At 37.8% G+C, this 18080-nt stretch overlaps 1 protein-coding gene across 3 annotated transcripts in view; it reads right to left on the bottom strand.

Annotated features, from left to right (window-relative positions):
• The window catches only part of spg (dedicator of cytokinesis spg), a 372699-nt gene that overhangs the window by 43830 nt on the left and 310789 nt on the right, over nt 1-18080 (bottom strand). For all 3 annotated transcript variants that reach the window (XM_083133592.1, XM_083133583.1, XM_083133601.1), the window contains exons 12-22: nt 17348-17480; nt 16736-16850; nt 15113-15275; nt 13827-14108; nt 12345-12535; nt 12067-12167; nt 10920-11163; nt 9134-9320; nt 7211-7356; nt 4091-4195; nt 953-1225 (exon numbers count right to left, since the gene is read on the bottom strand). In XM_083133592.1, coding sequence (XP_082989718.1) covers nt 953-1225; nt 4091-4195; nt 7211-7356; nt 9134-9320; nt 10920-11163; nt 12067-12167; nt 12345-12535; nt 13827-14108; nt 15113-15275; nt 16736-16850; nt 17348-17480 — 1940 coding nt within the window. The remainder of the gene's footprint in view (nt 1-952; nt 1226-4090; nt 4196-7210; nt 7357-9133; nt 9321-10919; nt 11164-12066; nt 12168-12344; nt 12536-13826; nt 14109-15112; nt 15276-16735; nt 16851-17347; nt 17481-18080) is intronic.

Raw genomic sequence — 18080 nt, forward strand, 5'->3', positions numbered from 1 at the left:
AGTAATTATCTTTTGTATGAAAAAGTGGCTGCAGGACAGGACCAGACGATGTATCAGTTGGTTCTGCGTCATCTGTAAAAATTAAACAAATAAATAAATAAACTAAATAAATAAAATAAATTTTCATTTGACATACACTATACAAAATAATAAATGGAAAAACTAAAAATACATCAGTGCATGTAGGAGAATCAAGCAAGAGGCAAGATGAATAGACCCAAAAAAATTACCTCTTCTCACTTCATTCATAAATTACTAGAATTTGCAACACTGTTTATATTGTCGACAATAATTATTATGAATATAACCTACCTTCCAAATCTTCAAATTCATCTGCAACATCAAAATCTTCGCTAACTTCAAACTCTGAGGCGGAATCCTCTATTCAGTCTGGATCTAACGACGCCATTCTAAACAGTGCACAGTACATCAACCCGACAACAAACAGTCACAGGTGCGAGATAAAAATAGCACATGAGTCACCTAGCGGTCGGAATTTCAACAGAGGAGCTTGAATGAACACGCACATGAGACGAAGTACGAGCATAGCCCGTCGTTCAATCGGCAAGCGATTGCATACCGCAGCCCGTCGTTCGTCCACATTGACTTTAAGTTCACTGCGGGCTATGCCCATCATGAGACCCCAATGTGTTAAAGTAAGGTATTGTCATATCAAGCCTTCAAATTACTTTACTTGAATTCTAAATTTGGCTACACAAGAGTTTCTTATTTTCTCAAAACACACTTTGAGAGAGCTGTTGAATACTAAATATTATTTCTTACAATCAGTTATGTGCACCATAACCTTTACCTATATATATATATATATATATATATACACACACACACACACACAACATATTCATAGCTTTCTATGTAAAAGACTGCACTTTATTCTGCACTTCTATTCTGAGTTAATCTACATGATGAAAAATAAAGAGTGGCCTCTCACTTGGTTATCGAAGTGGCTTCTATCCAGTAATCGGAATATGAGAGGCTGAGCAAATTCTTGTAGGGCCATGAGCATTATGTTATTGGCCACCATCTTCATGATCAACCAATCAGGAGGGAAAACCTCTTGCTTCACCAAATCACGGAACACCAGGAACACTCTGAGCAGAAAATCCTTCAGTGGCTTTCGTTCGCCCAACTCTTCCCACAGACGCTTGTAATGGAATTCATCCATCAACTGCAACAACCCTACCAAGCAGCCAACAAGATTACCCTGGAAGAAGAAGAAGAAGAAAATAATTTTTTGTATGCCTCCTTTCCAATGCAATTCGTAAATTTCTGAGATAGTATACATGGTTATACTTATAAAAATTAGGATGGACTAATATGATATATTGCAGAAAAAAAAATCAATATAAAATTTAAAAATTTACTAGTTGATCCCGTGGCAGAGTGGTTAGCACACCGTGCTATGATGCCAGGAGTCCCAGGTTCGAATCCCAGCCTGGGTGAGTGTCTATTCATCAATTTCATCATATCATCACTCATTCCCATCTTCACAAATTAGCCAAAAGTGGCACAAAAAGCTAAGTAAAATAAGTCAAGTCAATCAATAAATAAATAAAATTTACTAATACCAATAATCAGTATTCTACAGATCCAATTATACTGCAAATATGACATTTTAAAACTTCATACGTCACGTGCTGGCAACATTCTTGTTAAAAACCATGCAAACATATAAACAACACAATAAAAGACACTTTAGAAGTCTGTCTAAGCTTTCGACTCCATCTTGGAGTCCAAGAGAAGAGTGGAAGACACAGCAAGTAATAACATCGGAACTTTGACTGCTTCTTCCTCTCCGTCTCTCAACCACCCCTGATGATGACTCAGAGAGGAAGTCAAAAGCTTGGACAGACTTCCAAAGTGTCTTTTATCATGTTCTTAATTTGTTTTGCGTGGCTTTTAACAAGGAAATTCCGAATGTTTCTTGAAGAACATGAATTGTTCGCTCGCTTTCTTAACACTAGAACCGCGGAAGCAGTCATTTTGACCGCTGTTGAATTTCAAATTGCTGTTAAGACATTACTATCTCTTCGAATCATCTAAAATTCCTTGACTTTTCTTCTTTTCACATTGAGAATATATTTTTGATTTAAAAATTTAAAAAATAAATTTATTATGTAGTACCTCCAACCGCGGGAGTGGTCAAAATGACCGCTGTGCATTACTCTCCATTTTTTATGCAAAGGTAAACAGAAAAATGCAAACCTCCTTTTGGGAGATGTATTACAAAATTCGCCTTCAAGCTACTGCCACCTAGTGTGCAATTTATTAGATTTATCACTAGGTGGCAGCAGCTTACAGGTGAATGTTCAATCTCTTTGTTTGAGCCGAATAGGGAGTTGTGAAACTTTGCAAGCACTGTCTTTGTTTATCGTCTGTTCTTGATATTTGTTCCTCACACACGTTAGTGATTATTGTGCTCTAAAAATGGCTGAACGTGGACTATCAGCTGAAGATATATCAAAGTATTTAGACTCAATTCAGGACATAGATGCTGACAATTCTGATGGAGGTGAAAGTGAAGAGGATCCCGATTTTGTTCCACTAGAACAAGACATTGAATCGAACCATTCATCAGAAGATGAAGAAAACGAAGCAGCACCTGTTTCTACAGTTCAAGGGGGTGCAAAAAGAAAAACCAGTGTCTCCAGGTGAGTCTCCTTTTCTATCTGGAATGAAATACAGTGCTAAAGATGGAAGCGAATGGACTGCAATTGATGCCGATGTAAATGTTCCTGGTAGGCATCCAGCACATAATGTTTTACAAGAAAAGCCTGGCCCGTCAGGATTTGCTAAACAAAATATCCTTGAAGGAAAGGTTTCAAGTGCATGTCATATTTTTGTGAATGAGAGGATGCTTCGTCACATAAAATCCTGCATTGAAGAAGAAGCTCATCGCCAAACTGGAGGAAATGACTGGTCTGTTACATTACAGGAACTTGATTCATTTATCGCAATTTTGTATGCTCATGGAACACATTGTGCGAAAAGTCTTGAATTAGACAGTTTGTGGGACAGTACCTGGGCACCACCATCTTTTCGTGAAACCATGGCTAGGGACAGATTTCATGAAATTATGCGATATCTGCACTTTGATCATAAAACAACAAGGTCCGAACACATAAAAAGTGACAAGTTTGTGCATGTGTCCAAAATATGGAATTGTTTCATTGAAAATTGTGGGAGAAATTACATACCAGGAGCATACATCGCTGTAGATGAACAGCTATTTCCTACAAAAGTTAGTTGTAGATTTGTGCAATACATGGCAAATAAACCAGACAAGTTTGGCATTAAATTCTGGCTTGCAGTTGATGTCGACAGTAAGTACCTGATAAATGGTTTCCCTTATTTGGGTAAATATGAAGATTACCCAGCAGATCAGCCTGTTGCATGTTGCAAAATATGTTGTACTTTGCTTGATGGAACCCTTTGTTGGAAAAGGAAGAAATGTCACAATAGATAATTTCTTTACGTTAAGGAAACTTGCTGAAACCCTGAAAGCTAAGAACACTACCTTGGTAGGAACAATAAGACGTTCAAGAGAAGAAGTGCCTCAGCAGGTAAAATCTTCTCATCTAAAACAGTATTCTACAGTTCTTCTGACTAGTGCTGACAGTACACTCACTGTGTACCAAGGAAAAAGAAACAAAAACATTCTAATTCTCAGTTCTATGTATTCAAACATGTGTATTGGCGGTGGTGTAAAGAAACTCCCTGAAACTGTCAGCTTTTACAACAGCACAACGTTTGGTGTAGATGTAGTCGATCAGATGGCTAGTAACTTTTCTGTAAAAGCAGCATCGCGAAGATGGCCAGTTCATGTATTCTACAACATTTTGGACCTAGCCACTCTCAGTGCATATATTTTGTACAAGAGTACAACTGGTCAAAACCATGGTTTATGTTGGCATTCATACAGATAACAACAAAATTGCATAATTTTACACTAAATTACAGGCTATTTATGTGATGGGTAAAATTATTGATAATTTTCCAATATACTATATTAGCCAATTCTGATGAAGAGTAATGATTAATCTGCCCTCCTCATAAAGGCTTTACTTACCACCACAGCAGTTGATCGGTCAATAATAATGAGCACAGTCTGAATGAGCATATCTAAAGTTGTCAGACACAGAATTTCAACGTCATGGTGCAGGCAGTTGTTCACCTGGAAAATAAAAGGGAGATAATACATTTGACTGAAAATAAGACTGAAATATATCAGAACTGATGTAATAATTTCTTAACAAGTCTATCATATAGCTTAAATAAATCTGCGCAGATATACAATTAGTACTTAATGAAAAATTTACTTGAAAATGATGGCTCTGCTTGGGGCTAAACCTGGGCCTTTTGGCATTCCATGTTGTATCACTGAGTTACCAAGCCTCCCCAAAATTTCCATAACTTGGATCTCTGGGTACTTCTTTATTTCCAAAGCTCAATTTGCAGAAACTCACAAGTGACTTTGTAAACCATGTTTGGTCTAACACGTTGTCCTTCCCATACAAGCAACCAGTAGCCCAGGTAGAAGTTGCCGCAGATGAGGGTGTACATCAGGTTGGATGAGTGGCAGGTGCCCTTGGGGTGAAGGGTGAACTCACCTGCCCCTGTGGGGATCAGGAGGGTGGGGGAAGTAATGAGTATGGGGCAGGTCTTGCACCTGGGTTTGTTGCACCTGTGAGCTGGGGGGAGTGGTGTGGAAGGGGTGGAGTGTTTTGGACCAAGATGTTCTTGAGGTTGTTACCCTGCCCCCCACACTTTACCTCCGCACTCGAGGTTCGGTGCACTTCGTACTCGGCTCAGATTTGTCAAGGGGTATCTTTCTTTGTACGACAATGCACGTGGGTTGCTACAAGTCAACATAATTATATAATTAACTACAAGAGACAACGGAAAACCTTTTGCGAAACCTTTATGATCAGGGGGATAAATTACCTTGTCCAGCTTGTGTGAAATTAAAAACGGAAATTTTTGGTATTTTCTATAAGTTTAATTAACGTAAAATTTGAAGTATATACAAGTCGTTTCCGAACGTTCATTTCTCTAATTAATTATCGGGCCAAAACTCTAATTTTGATGTTGGAATCTCTATTGTTTGTACCTGGATGCTTTACATTTCATGAATTACATCTGAAGTATGCTTGTCACAAGGTAGACTCGCGTTACTCCAAGAAACGTCTTAACAGGCGCTAGGCCGCCCGACGTGTACATTTCTCAACCTCTACGGTGACAAGGCACTAGGCTGCCCGGCGTACCGTAATTACTTCAAAATAACATCCAGTACAAACTACCTTATTACCTGTAAACTGGATACCAAGGCACTAGCTTGCCCGGCAATCCAATCTCTTACAGCATCCGTTTCGGGAGACCTGTCCTCCGGTCCTAGCTAACCGAAGCAAAAACAGCCTCTCCCTTCCAAGTCTCAGTTCCAACAGCCGACCTCCCCTACTCTCATCTGGGAGTTTATATACGTTTGGTTGGCGTCTGTTGCCAACCGCCATTCTTTCAAAATTTTTAATCTTTAACACCTAAACTGCCCGCCTTTCTTTTGAATGTTCGAAACACGAAGAAAGAACAGATAGCTACATGGTATTTATACATGGAATAATACGAACCTAAAAATGCATAATAAATTGATTTACACTAATCACACATATATATGATTATACACTTGATTACCCAATTAATTAACATATTAATAAATATTTCAATAAGGAAAAAAAAAACACTGTTGCCCTGACACGGGGGCAGGGTAACAAGGTGGGGGGATGGAAGACGACCCTAGGTTTATCAAGAAAGATATCCCTGGTGTCAGGATCACTGTGCAGGATGGTGAGGAGGGAGTGGAGGGTATGTCTGATTTTCAGGGTGGTATTGGGTGATCAGAGTTGGAGGATTGGTTTTGGGTTGTTTGGTGCAGTTGTGGGAGGTGCTCTTGTGATTTGTTTGTTGATGAAGGTGGATGCATAGCCACGGTTGGTTAGGGCTTGATGCAGGAGTAGGTTGTATTTTTGGCAGGATGACGGGGATGAGTTGAGGTGCTGGCCTCTGAGGGCAAGGGAGAATGGGATGGCTTTTTTGGTGTGGTAGGGGTGTGAGCTGGAGTAGTGGAGATACTGGAGGTGGTTGGTTGATTTGATGTGTATGGAAGTTTCCAAGTGGTCTCCCTCAATGTGGATATCTACATCTAGGAAGGTCACTTGGTCTTTGGAGTGGAACCAGGTGAATTTGAGGGTAGTGAAGTTGTTCAGTTGGTTTAGGAATGTATTGAGGGAGGTTTCGCCATGTGTCCAGAGGAGGAAAATATCATCCATGAATCTTAGCCAGAGGAGTGGTTTCAGTTGTTGGGAGTCAAGGAATTCCTGTTCCAACCTGCTCATGAACAGGTTGGCATAAGAGGGGGCCATGCGGGTACCCATAGCTGTGCCACGTATCTGCAGGTAATGTTGGTCACTGAAGCAGAAGTTGTTGCAGGTAAGTACAAGGTTGGCTAGTTGTATCAGGAAGTGGGTGCTGGGATTGTGGGGTTTGGGTCGGCTGTTAAGGAAGGATTCTGTGGCACGGAGGCCATGGGCATGGGGAATATTGGTGTAGAGGGAGGTGACATCAAGTGTAGTGAGGATGGTGTTTGGTGGTAGAGGTGGTAAGTTGTGGATGATGTCAAGGAAGTGGTTGGTGTCACGGAGGTAGGAGGGCAAGGCTTGGACGAGGGGAGGGGTTGGAGGTGAGAGTCTAGAAAGGCTGATATGTGTTCAGTGGGTGAATTGTAGCTGGACACTATGGGTCTCCCGGGATTGTTTGGTTTGTGAATTTTCGGGAAGTAGAAAGTGGGGGTGCGGGGGTTGGTCAGAGAGTTGGCGAGAGGCTTCTGCCACATAGTCAGAGGAGTTCATGACTACTGTGGTGGACCCCTTGTCGGCAGGGAGGATTTTGATGTCCGGGTTGTTGCGGAGGGATCAGAGGGCTTGGTGCTCCGCTGCACCCCCACTTCAAGAGAAAATATTAATATTTTCCAAAAACATCTAGTCACATATGGAATTTAACTGGGGTTCTGGAGTTGACTCTGTCTATAGCAGCTATGCAGCATGGTTTCTGCTCGAGAAGTTAATGTTCAGCAAGTATGGGAAGGACATGTTAAACCAAATGTGATTTAACTTTCATCCATATCAAATTCCAATACCTTTCCTTGATCTTGGCTCTGCTTCTGTTTATAGAGGAAGCTTAGAATTTCTCCCAGGATCTCTGTACACAGGCGGAGTTCATGGCGGTGAGCTAGATGCAGTCTTAAGTGTACGCAGCTGGTAGACAGAAGTAAGTTTCTTGACTCTGCAATTAATAAAACAAAAAAAATGGAAGTTTTGAGCTTAGAGTTAACTGTAAATTAACAAAACAATGTATAATGGATCGAACTGTAGTTCATTGTACTCAAGGAGTCCCTAGTGGTTCAGATCCCACTGTAAGCTGTAGGTCAAGTCCTGATTAGCCGATCTGCGCATACAATGGACTTAAGACAAAACACTCAATGGAGAATGACAAATTTATTTCTGGGACTGAAGAAGAGTACAAAAACAAAAACAAACCTATAATTACCATGTAATAAATTATGCAGAAAACACACTAAAAGTATATGTTCATATTCAGCAAACATCTTGGTTTGTATCCTAAGACCTGCAACAAATAACATGTTTGTAAAATATGAACACACTTTCAGTGTTTTCTCTGCTGTTTCTGAATAATACTCATAAAAACTCAATATTTATATATCTGAAAAATACAGGGTGTCCGGAATGGGACTGTCTGTTTTTAAACAGTTATAACTTCTTTTGCAAACAAAGCTTGTTTTTAACAATAGACTACAAAGGAAGTATACATTTGCGAGTTTCGTTTCACAATTGTTCATACTTGTATGACTAGTGGTGTCTGCTCTGGTATCACTGAGACCAAAATGGCGTCGGTACGCAAAAGAGCGCAATGGATGTGGTGGTATGCAGAGACAAACAGTGTTGTACAGTGGGATCCATGAGTATTACCCTGCAAATTGTCCATGACTATTTTCATTAATTTTTCTCTTCCATCCTATGTGTTTTTAAGCGATGGATTTTTATGTATGCTGGTTCAGAAGTTGCCATCAGCTTGTTTTGAGTTTTCTTTTAATTATTGAAGCTCTTATTGGATCAAATAAGATGCACGAACATGGTGATGGACAATTTGCAAGGTAATACTCATGGATCCCACTGTACAAGTGCAACAAAACTTTCGCCGTGTTTATCAGAAGGATCCTCCATCACGTAACACCATCAAGGCGTGGAAGGAAAATTTTTATCTACAGTGAGCGTGATGAAACCTCACACACAAGTGTCAGACGAACATGTGGAGTCGATACAGACAGCGAGCAGGCAGCTGGGAATTCCCAGGTCAAATGTGCACGATGTGGTACATAAAACGATTACGTTGCTGTGCGTATAAGTTGCAGTTGTTGCAAGAACTTAAGCCAAATGACAAGCCACAAAGACAAGTGAGGGAGTATCTTGATAGGGAATTTCCTGATCGTTGCATAGGCCATGCCGTGATGGGACAATTTCCTGGCCACCATGCTCGCCTGATGTTACCCCTTGGATTTTTTTCTCTGGGGTTATGTGAAAGGTTGTGTAAATGTTGTTGTCTTGTGTATTCTGGCCCAAAGGTATGGAACCTACAAAAACTGCAGGACCGAATTAGGAATGTGATTGCTTATGTTACACCTCTGATGGTACAGAATACATGGAGAGAAATTGAATTCAGGTTGGACATCCTCCGTATCACAAAAGGAGCTCATGTAGAGCTATACTGAGTTGTGCTGAGTTGTAACTGCTACCAATAAAACTTGGCGAGTTTATTTTCAAAATGCTTTCTTTTCTTTTTATCTACTTCTAACCATATTAAAACCATAAAAACTGTCATCCCCATTCCAGACACACTGTATATTAATTAACATTGCATTTCTTAACAATTCATAAAAAAGTGCTGTTGCTTAACATCGTCATTTATTTTCTTCTGCACAATTACATAATTATGTATTTTCTTAGTTGAAAACAATGTGTTGTAAAAACAATGATCTACATACCATCATCTTCAAACAGCTTGCTGGTAACTATATTCCTAATGGCAGTGAGTTTGGCCTGAGTGAGTTGAGGAGGAAGATCCTTGGGCAGGCTCTCCAACATAGAAGCTGCAAGCTTTGCTATGTCCAGCATAGGCAAAACCAGAATGAGTTGCTCGTACACTGCACTGATGCTATGCAACAATGCAACCTGAAACATGTGCAACATTGAAGATAAATTTTCTAATAATCGGTTCGTATGTACATTCATTCCACCAATCTAAGTATTTGAGGACTGGTATTAACATTGTTGTACAAAAATAATGAAAAATTGGCTATACGTAAGTTTGAATCCTTATTTTACAACATGACCCCAAGGACAGGCTAAACTTATAAAAAAATATATACCACCTAATGACCTTAGAAACATATGTTGCCCCCTCCAAGTAATCCCTTCCTCTCTCATGCATTCAATGGTCAAGCATTCTTACTATTTGTACACAGAACTTGTTTTTGTTCACTTGCTTTACAGACTTCTGGGACAGAGTACAGACTAGTTTTTCCAGAATAAGAAATATTAGCTGTTATGATTTATAAGAACACCAAGTAATATTTCTAAAATATGACAATCCCTAAGAAAATTATTCACAGATAACTGTATTTTATTTATGATTGTAAGCCCCTCCCTGTTTTTTTTTCCTTCATATTTTGACAGCTAGCAGCCTTCTTTTCTCTTTGTAACACAATTGTCATAACAATGAAATTACATTACAATTCAATGAATCTCTCAAGAACAAAATGATAACTTTCAAGATTAATATTTAATGAAGATAATTAAAACTGTAAGGTAAGGTTAATTTCAATATACAGGGTGTCCATAAAGTCTGGAACCAATATGTCCTCAAAACACTTCCCCGCCTTGCTCTGACATAGGTGTTCTTTGTGAGTGTCCTTTCATCAATTTCATCATCATCATCTTTGCAATTAGCCAAAAGTGTCAGAAAAGTGAAGTAAAATAAATCACATCAATAATCAAAACACTTCATAAATGTTTCAACATGTTTACTTGAATAATCTTGGAAACATGAGACTGTTTCAGTGGTTGACCTTCCACAGAGATGATCCATATGCAATTTCCACAACATACACCTTAGATTTCAAAATTCCCCATGTGGCAAAGCCTGTGGGGTTGAGGTGAGGTGACCATGATGCCCATAGGCGTAACTTGGCAGGGGCACTTGCCCCCCAAAATTTTCAGGTTTATTAAAATAATAAAGACTAATATTTGTGATTTTGAAAATGTAATAGTTATTTAGCAAATAATCCTGGATGCTGTTTTTATGGGATGGAACACTTTTCGAGTCTCTTCCCCCCGAAGTTAAGGCCCAGGTTTGATTCTGCCCCTCAAAATTAGGTCCAGTTTCATTCTGCCCTCTTAAAATTAAGCCGAGTTTGAATCTGCCCTCAAAATTAGGCCCAGTTTGATTCTGCCCCTCAAAATTAGACCCAGTTTGATTCTGACCCCTCAAAATTAGGTCCAGTTTGATTCTGCCCCCTTAAAATTAGGCCCAGTTTGATTCTGCCCCTCAAAATTAGGCCGTTTGATTCTGACCCCTCAAAATTAGGCCCAGTTTAATTCTGCCCCCTCAAAATTAGGTCCCAAGTTACGCCCATTCAACAGGCCCTTTTCTCCAAATCTAGGGTCCAGGAAATAATACCACCACACTTTATGGCCATCCTGAACAGATCTACTAGAAAATTTACTGCATTCAATGGTTACAAAGGACATCACAATATGAAAATAATATACCTGGGTTGGAAGAATGACATCGTATGAAATGGTCAACATCTTGTTCAATGAAGTGAACACACTGTAGAGATCCCGCCGAAAGCTATCCTCGTACTGGCCTCCAGTGGCTCTGGAGAACAGCAACCTAGATTGGATAATAAACTTGAAGATGTACTCCAGCGAACGGAAACACTTCTGGATAGGCTGTTGATTGTCGGTCGTTGTCACCCAATCTGCGCAGTGCTGAACGCTGCTTAACAAACCCCTAAAGAGATGGGGAAACAATGCAGAAACTCTGCCCTAGACTGATGCAACTACTTACAAATTCATCAAAGCATAGCTGTAAAATGTCTTATGTCTCATTTTTACCTACTCTCATAACATGCAAGGAGACCTTGCCATTGATAAACTACAAAGTTCTGAAAGTTCTCATGTAAAGTTTATGTATTTTGAACCTCACTCCTACATCATCATCAAGATAGCTAATGCCATAAACACATATAGATCATCGAAATACCTTTATCGAAATATCTTTATATCACACCTCGTAAATTATTCTCCTTAGAGTGTACAAGGAAATTACTGTATGCTCCTCCTAATAAATGATGAATATACATTACAGGGTTGTTCAAGGTGCAGGACTTTAAAAGAAATTCAATTCCTGCCTAGGAGAGAAAATTGCCAAGCGTAAATGGGTTCTGGACCATAGAGGACCATTTTATCTGTAAAGTATTTCAATTCGGTCCAGGAACCTCTTTTCCGGATCAATTTAAATACAACCCAGGAACCTTTTTCTTTGGATCAACTGAAATCTGGTCCAAGTTTCGTATTGAATTGAAACAATACACAACTTGGACTGAACTTAAACTTGTGCTAGAAAAAAGGCTCTGGTCTTGTTGCAGAACCCAATAGAACCCATTAGAATTTATGGGTTCCTGAACCTTTAATGAACCCTGATATATTATATAAATATGAGTTTACAAATATTATGTTTAGATATGTTAAGTGGTGTCTGTACTGTCAACTAGCAACATTTAATCATGATTTTAACTGAAACTCATCTCCAGAAATATAAAAAATACCAAAATTTAAAACTGTTAGTAACAAAACTAATTATAAATAGTACAATATATATCTTATTTAATGGAGAAACTTCTGAATGACTTACTTGTAAACAAGAGCTGCTGCAAAATGACCTTTGATATATGCATCCATCACAGGCTTAAAGTGTTCAAACTTACTATCATCGAGCAAACTAAAAATACTGACCTGAAAATAAACAATTCGAGGATCAGTGATTCATAGGTTAAGCTGAATATTAAACAGATAAAAAATAACATTCTTAACAGTACTGTATTAAAGTACAAGGGTTTCTAGATTAGGCTGCATTACATATAGTCTGTGAATAACAGTATGTTGACAGACTTTTCAGATGGCCACACTTACCAGTACATGGAAGACCAATCCTGAGTGAGTGGTAGAGTTGCCATCTTCTGTGGAGAACATGGAGAACAGGGCATCCAGGACATCCTGCAGGAACTTTACCACCTCCTCTCCTCCAATCCTTACAACATGGCCAAGAGCCTCCTGGATCTTCTCCGGATGAACTTTCCACTGAAGCAACGACAACAAGTCCACTGCAATGCAGGAAATTGCTCATTAACTTCAAGCTCTACTACCATATCCAGTAATACATGTTCTGCATGTATTACTCAGTTAATACATAGAACAAATAATACAAGGTTAAGGAAGTGAGTGAAGAAGATGAAAAAAAAAGAGAGAAACAATATCTATTTCTGATATGTTACAGAAACAGAATAGTATTTTTAGGAAATATATTGTACAATTGAGGATTAATGTTTAACCAAGCTTCAAGCTGGAAGTATAACTGCAATCGTTTGTAAAATTATAAATCATCTGCAAAACAGTGGAACTCTTAAGCACAGAGGTCATCACATATTCCAGGATGTGAAAGCAACCAGGTTCAAGTCTCAATTGTGCCATTTTTTTTTCTTTGTGAAAATGATGATGATTAGATACAACTGATGAAGGGGCACTAACAAAGACCACCCACGACCAGGCTGGGATTTGAACCCAAGAACTTCCGGTGGCAAAATTGACCAAGAACTTCGGTGGCAAAATTGAAAGTTGACCACTTAAAATGCTTGGCCACAGAGTTTGCTCAAACCTTTTCTCATATCATTCTCACCTTAATAATATCCATAATACCTGTTATATGTATCATAAATCCACTTGACATAGGGTTTTGTAGACTACAACTCATGTAATGATATAATTATATATTTTAGATAACTAACCAAAAAACACTGATTTTCTTAATGAGAGCATCAATTAATTAATGAATTATCACTCTGTCTGATGTTATCATAAACATACATACAATTTAAATATTCCATAAATATTAGAACAGACAATATGGTAAATTATTTATTCGCTTCTTGTGGATATCATCTTAACCTTGTAAAAAATGGTTAAAAGGAGAAAGAAGACTTGTGTTATTGGTTAGTAGAGAAACTAACGACTCAAACAATAACAAACATACCGAAAAATGCTTCAGACAATTTACACTATAAAAAAGACAATCAATGGAACAAGCCTGCTCAGTGCAGTAAACAAGCAGCTCTGCTGAGTAAAAGCTGACATCCCACAAAAGTATGGAACTGGGAAAAACTCAAGTAAAACTTTCTTCACCATGCTTAAGGGTTACCCATATGTTTCTACCAATTACCAGCTACTGAATGAATTTACTTCACTATAGTGAAGAAATCAATTGTGAACAAAGTGTGGGTTATCAAGTTTTACTCCCTTAAATGTGCTATGATTTGCAACGTAAATTGTAAGCTTATGACTATGTATGAAGACTATTTTCAACTATCTAAGAATGACATTGCTACAACGGCTACAAACCATTTTGGGTTAGTTTTGTGGAGCAGAGCAGCGTGTGGACGAACACAACCTCCTTGGAGCTTCGTTGGAAGTGCTGGCCGACCGCAGAACCCCCAGATCCTGAATCCGTGCTGTCTCTGTTGCCCGAAGGCAAAAGCAGGTACAATGAGGGATCCAGCTTCAACCTGTCCTCGCACTTGTAGATATAGAGTTCATGTTGGCTATCGTGCAAGGTGGCTCCTCCTTCCTCCATCAGGCGTGTGAATGAAAACCCAAATAACTTCTTCTCGTTTTTATCTTTCGCTGAAAAAATGAAGAAAGAATACCATTAACAAAACTGTATGTCTGCAACAGGCATTGTGAAAATTTTGCATCAACAGTGGGAAAGCTCATGGCAATACATGGTGGGAAATATCAATAATAATTAAGAAAGTAGTAGTTCCCTCACGTACTGCTGAATCAAATTATTTTATCCATCTACTAAATCATGTATAATACAATAAGTACAGTATTTATGTGCTTGTAAGAACCATAAACTTGAAAATACTTCCTAATGGCAGAAAATTACAATACTTAACTGCAATGTAGTTGCAACTATTTCACATTTATCTAAATGCAGAAACAGGTTCTATTATTTACAAAATGTCACTTTGATATTAATGAAATCCACGAAAATTGAAAGAACCAAATCACAAAGTACAATATGAGTCCATGTCACATGTTTATGTTGCATCATATTTGCCTAAAAAAAGCATTAATTCTATTTTAAAAGCAAACTAGCGAAGTGCTTAAAATAAGTACAAATTGTGCTAATAAATTAAATTACTTGTAAAGAAAAGTGTTACAGTTATGTACAAAATAGTGGGCAACACTTCAATAAGTGGCAAATGACGTTTTTATGAGTTTGAGAGTTCTCTGCAGAAAGTAGGACAAGAAGAATTAATTTAAAAATTATAAAAGGTTAAAGGTGGAAAAAAAGAGAAGTTGCTTTTTTATGGCGAGATGATGGCAGACAATTTCTTCTAGCTTTTCAGACCATGATTTTATATATAAGCTATTTGTAATCTTAATTCCTTTCTTGTACAGGCAAATGTGGTAAAAATTTGAGACATGAAGAAAAACATATTTGCTGAAAAGTTAAGTTTCTAATGCTTATGTTCTCTTCAATACAATATGTGAATACAAAACAAAAATAACTATATGAACTGCTGAAGAAAGTTTCCTTTCCAGTACAATAAATACAATTATTTTACACAAATATATTCTTTACACCACTTATAGCATGTACAAAAATTAAGCCAACTCACTTGAGCAATGCCTATATTCCAGTCTGATATGTGACCCATAGAACTTCTCAATAGGAACTGCAAGTCTGATAGTTTCCGACCACCATGGTGAATTGTGATGGTAAACGATCATGGACTGATATTCTGAGCATCCATCCATTCCTGAAGCTCCCCACAGGCAAGTCTGAAATCACAGAAAATTTCACAGTTTTCCCAGTGTTCAATTTAGTTAACACAATTCTACAATTTTCCTTTATATGGAATTAAGATTGTCAACTAGGTAATTTTACATACTTGCTTCCACTACTTTACACTCATGCACAAATAGGCAAGCTCTATGTAAGGATGGTGCAGTGGTAGCGTCATTGCCTTGTAATCGAGGGGTCCCGGGTTCGATACCCGGTGGAGGCACAAGTGGTTCGGATCCCACTTTAAACTGTAGGTCCAGTCCCAATTAGCCTTACTGTGCATAAAGTGGACTTAAAACACCAAATCACATATCACAAATCACAAATCTATGTAAGGAATCCATAGCCAAAATGATCATTCTTGTGAAGTGGCCAACAACAAAGCTCTTTCAGCCCTTAACTGTAGCAAAGCTCACTTATTAAGAGAAAATTGTTCTGTGTGAAAGAGTTTGAAATATATATGTCCACTTTATGTCCACAGAGAGCCTAATTGGTACTGGAACTACAGTGGGGTCCGGTCCTCTTATGTACCTCCACTTGGTATCCCTTGATTACAAGGTGCCAGTGTTACCACTATGTCTTGATTATTATAATATATATTTATAATATATCAACATTGTAAAAATGATGGATGTGCTTTAAATACAAAAAAACACCAAGATATAAATTTATAATTGACATTATTAATCAATATTAAGCATACTTTCATATCTTGAAATGTAATGTTAGCATATTCCTTCACCAAAATTTCAAACACTAATTTTCCTATTTTGAGAGTTTCCAAAAACTTCTGCACATAATATTTCATAAACAAATCACATACAATAACTGTTTTTTAAGCAATAAGTATAAACTTGATATGACTATCAGTTAAAAGGTTTTATTGTGAGTGAAGTGAGCAAGAAAATGTTGAGAACTGTTTCTGTGAAAACTCTTAATAATGTTTATTTGATAGAGCACTAATACATTCACAGGGTGCTGCAATGTATACTCTTTTCCACCTTGTTTCCTTGTGCTCATTCAGTACCACCATTGCGAGCCTCCTCGATGGTGCAGTGGTAGCGTCGTTGCCTTGTAATCAAGGGGTCCCAGGTTTGATATGCGGTGGAGGCACATTGTGGTTCGGATCCCACTTTAAACTGTAGGTCCAGTCACCATTAGCCTTACTGAGCATAAAGTGGACTTAAAACACCAACTCAATCCATCAATCATTCAGCCACCATTGCCTCGGTGACCAGAGCAAGTCCACTTTGAACTTTAACTAATATAAAGAAGAGAGGTGCAATTATTCATATTAAATACATTATATTAGATTAAACTATAATTAGAAACATCAAGAATAAACATATGCAGTTTCATTTTCAGGATTAGGAATATTAACGTAGATTGTCAAAACAAAAAAAATATTTCCCCAGCATGTTCCATGTTCAACATTACCAATATTTTAAAAGCTTACCTCTAAAACTTTTCCGTCGGCATCCAAGGCAAGAATAGTGACTTCAATGTTTTTCCCAGTGGATTTCCCTCCTCTTTCAAATTCCCCTCTCTCTAAAGTCAGGTACAAGTCATTCCTGAAAACACAAACAACTTGCAATACTACAAATATATTAAGATAATATAAGCACCATATGCAGAGTATTATGTCATTTAAATGTTGAATTTGATGTTCAGAACCTCAAGAGAGAAGAAATCATTGCGTATATGCTTCAGTTCATTCATATAATTACATTGATTCAATGAAAAATTGCAAGAAAATGCATATCGCAATAAATTTAATTAGTTCTACACTTGAACATAGAATGTGTTGTTACGTTTTCTACTTCAGGTATAAGGCACACCATGAGAATAAAATAAAGGAACAAAAATGCAGAAAGATTAATTAATTGAGAGAGTGAAGCTAATCAAAAGTATTAATACTATGCTATCATTGTATAAATGGCAATATTTGTAGAAAAAAGTTCATTTAATATTAATGCCACCTGCATATCTTTGAATAAAAATAAAAACTAATTTTCAAATGAAAATGCACTTCTCAACAACTTGGAGGAAGTATAAACTGATGGCATACCGTACATCTCCTGGCATGATCACATCAGAAAATCCAAGCTTCTTGGTAAGAGAAATATTTTTAAAAAGCAGTGGGTTTTCTTCCCGTACTTGAGGCAGCTCCCCATGTAGCATTCTCAGTGACACGACTATTCCTAAAAGACAGAATAGTAAAGTATTAACACATACATCTCAAAATAACTGCAACCCAAAAAGTATTACCACATACATTTCAAAATAACTGCAACACAAAAGTTGTGCCTTGAATTACAAGTAAAACATACAAATGCACAGTAATAGGAAGTGTAAAGAATTTGAATTATCACAAGTCTCAATGTCATCATTTTGGAAATATTATTGTACAATTTGTTCAAGAAGTGATGAATACTCATATATTCTGTTCCATAAATGATGAATACTCAAACATAAACCTAGTCAATATTTTGTCAATAAAATGATCTACGAAGATCATGCATAACACACATGTGCTGGTATCCAAAAACTTACACATCAACATAACTAACTCTCTAGCCTTCTTAAACCCAAAGGTTTATGGTTGCAGCAACACAAGCCTTCCATCTGTCCCTATCCTCGGCAATATCAATCCAATCTATTTCATCTTTGCCGATTTCCTTTAGGTCCATCTTAACTTTATCCCTCCATCTTTGTCTTGGCCTTCCTACAGGTCTCTTACCATCAGGTTTCCCAACAAGAATCCTGTAAACATGTTTCTCCTCTCCCATTCCTGCCCAACT

Source organism: Lepisma saccharinum, chromosome 1, assembly GCF_977018435.1.
Source record: "Lepisma saccharinum chromosome 1, izLepSacc3.1, whole genome shotgun sequence".
NCBI lineage: Eukaryota > Metazoa > Arthropoda > Insecta > Zygentoma > Lepismatidae > Lepisma > Lepisma saccharinum.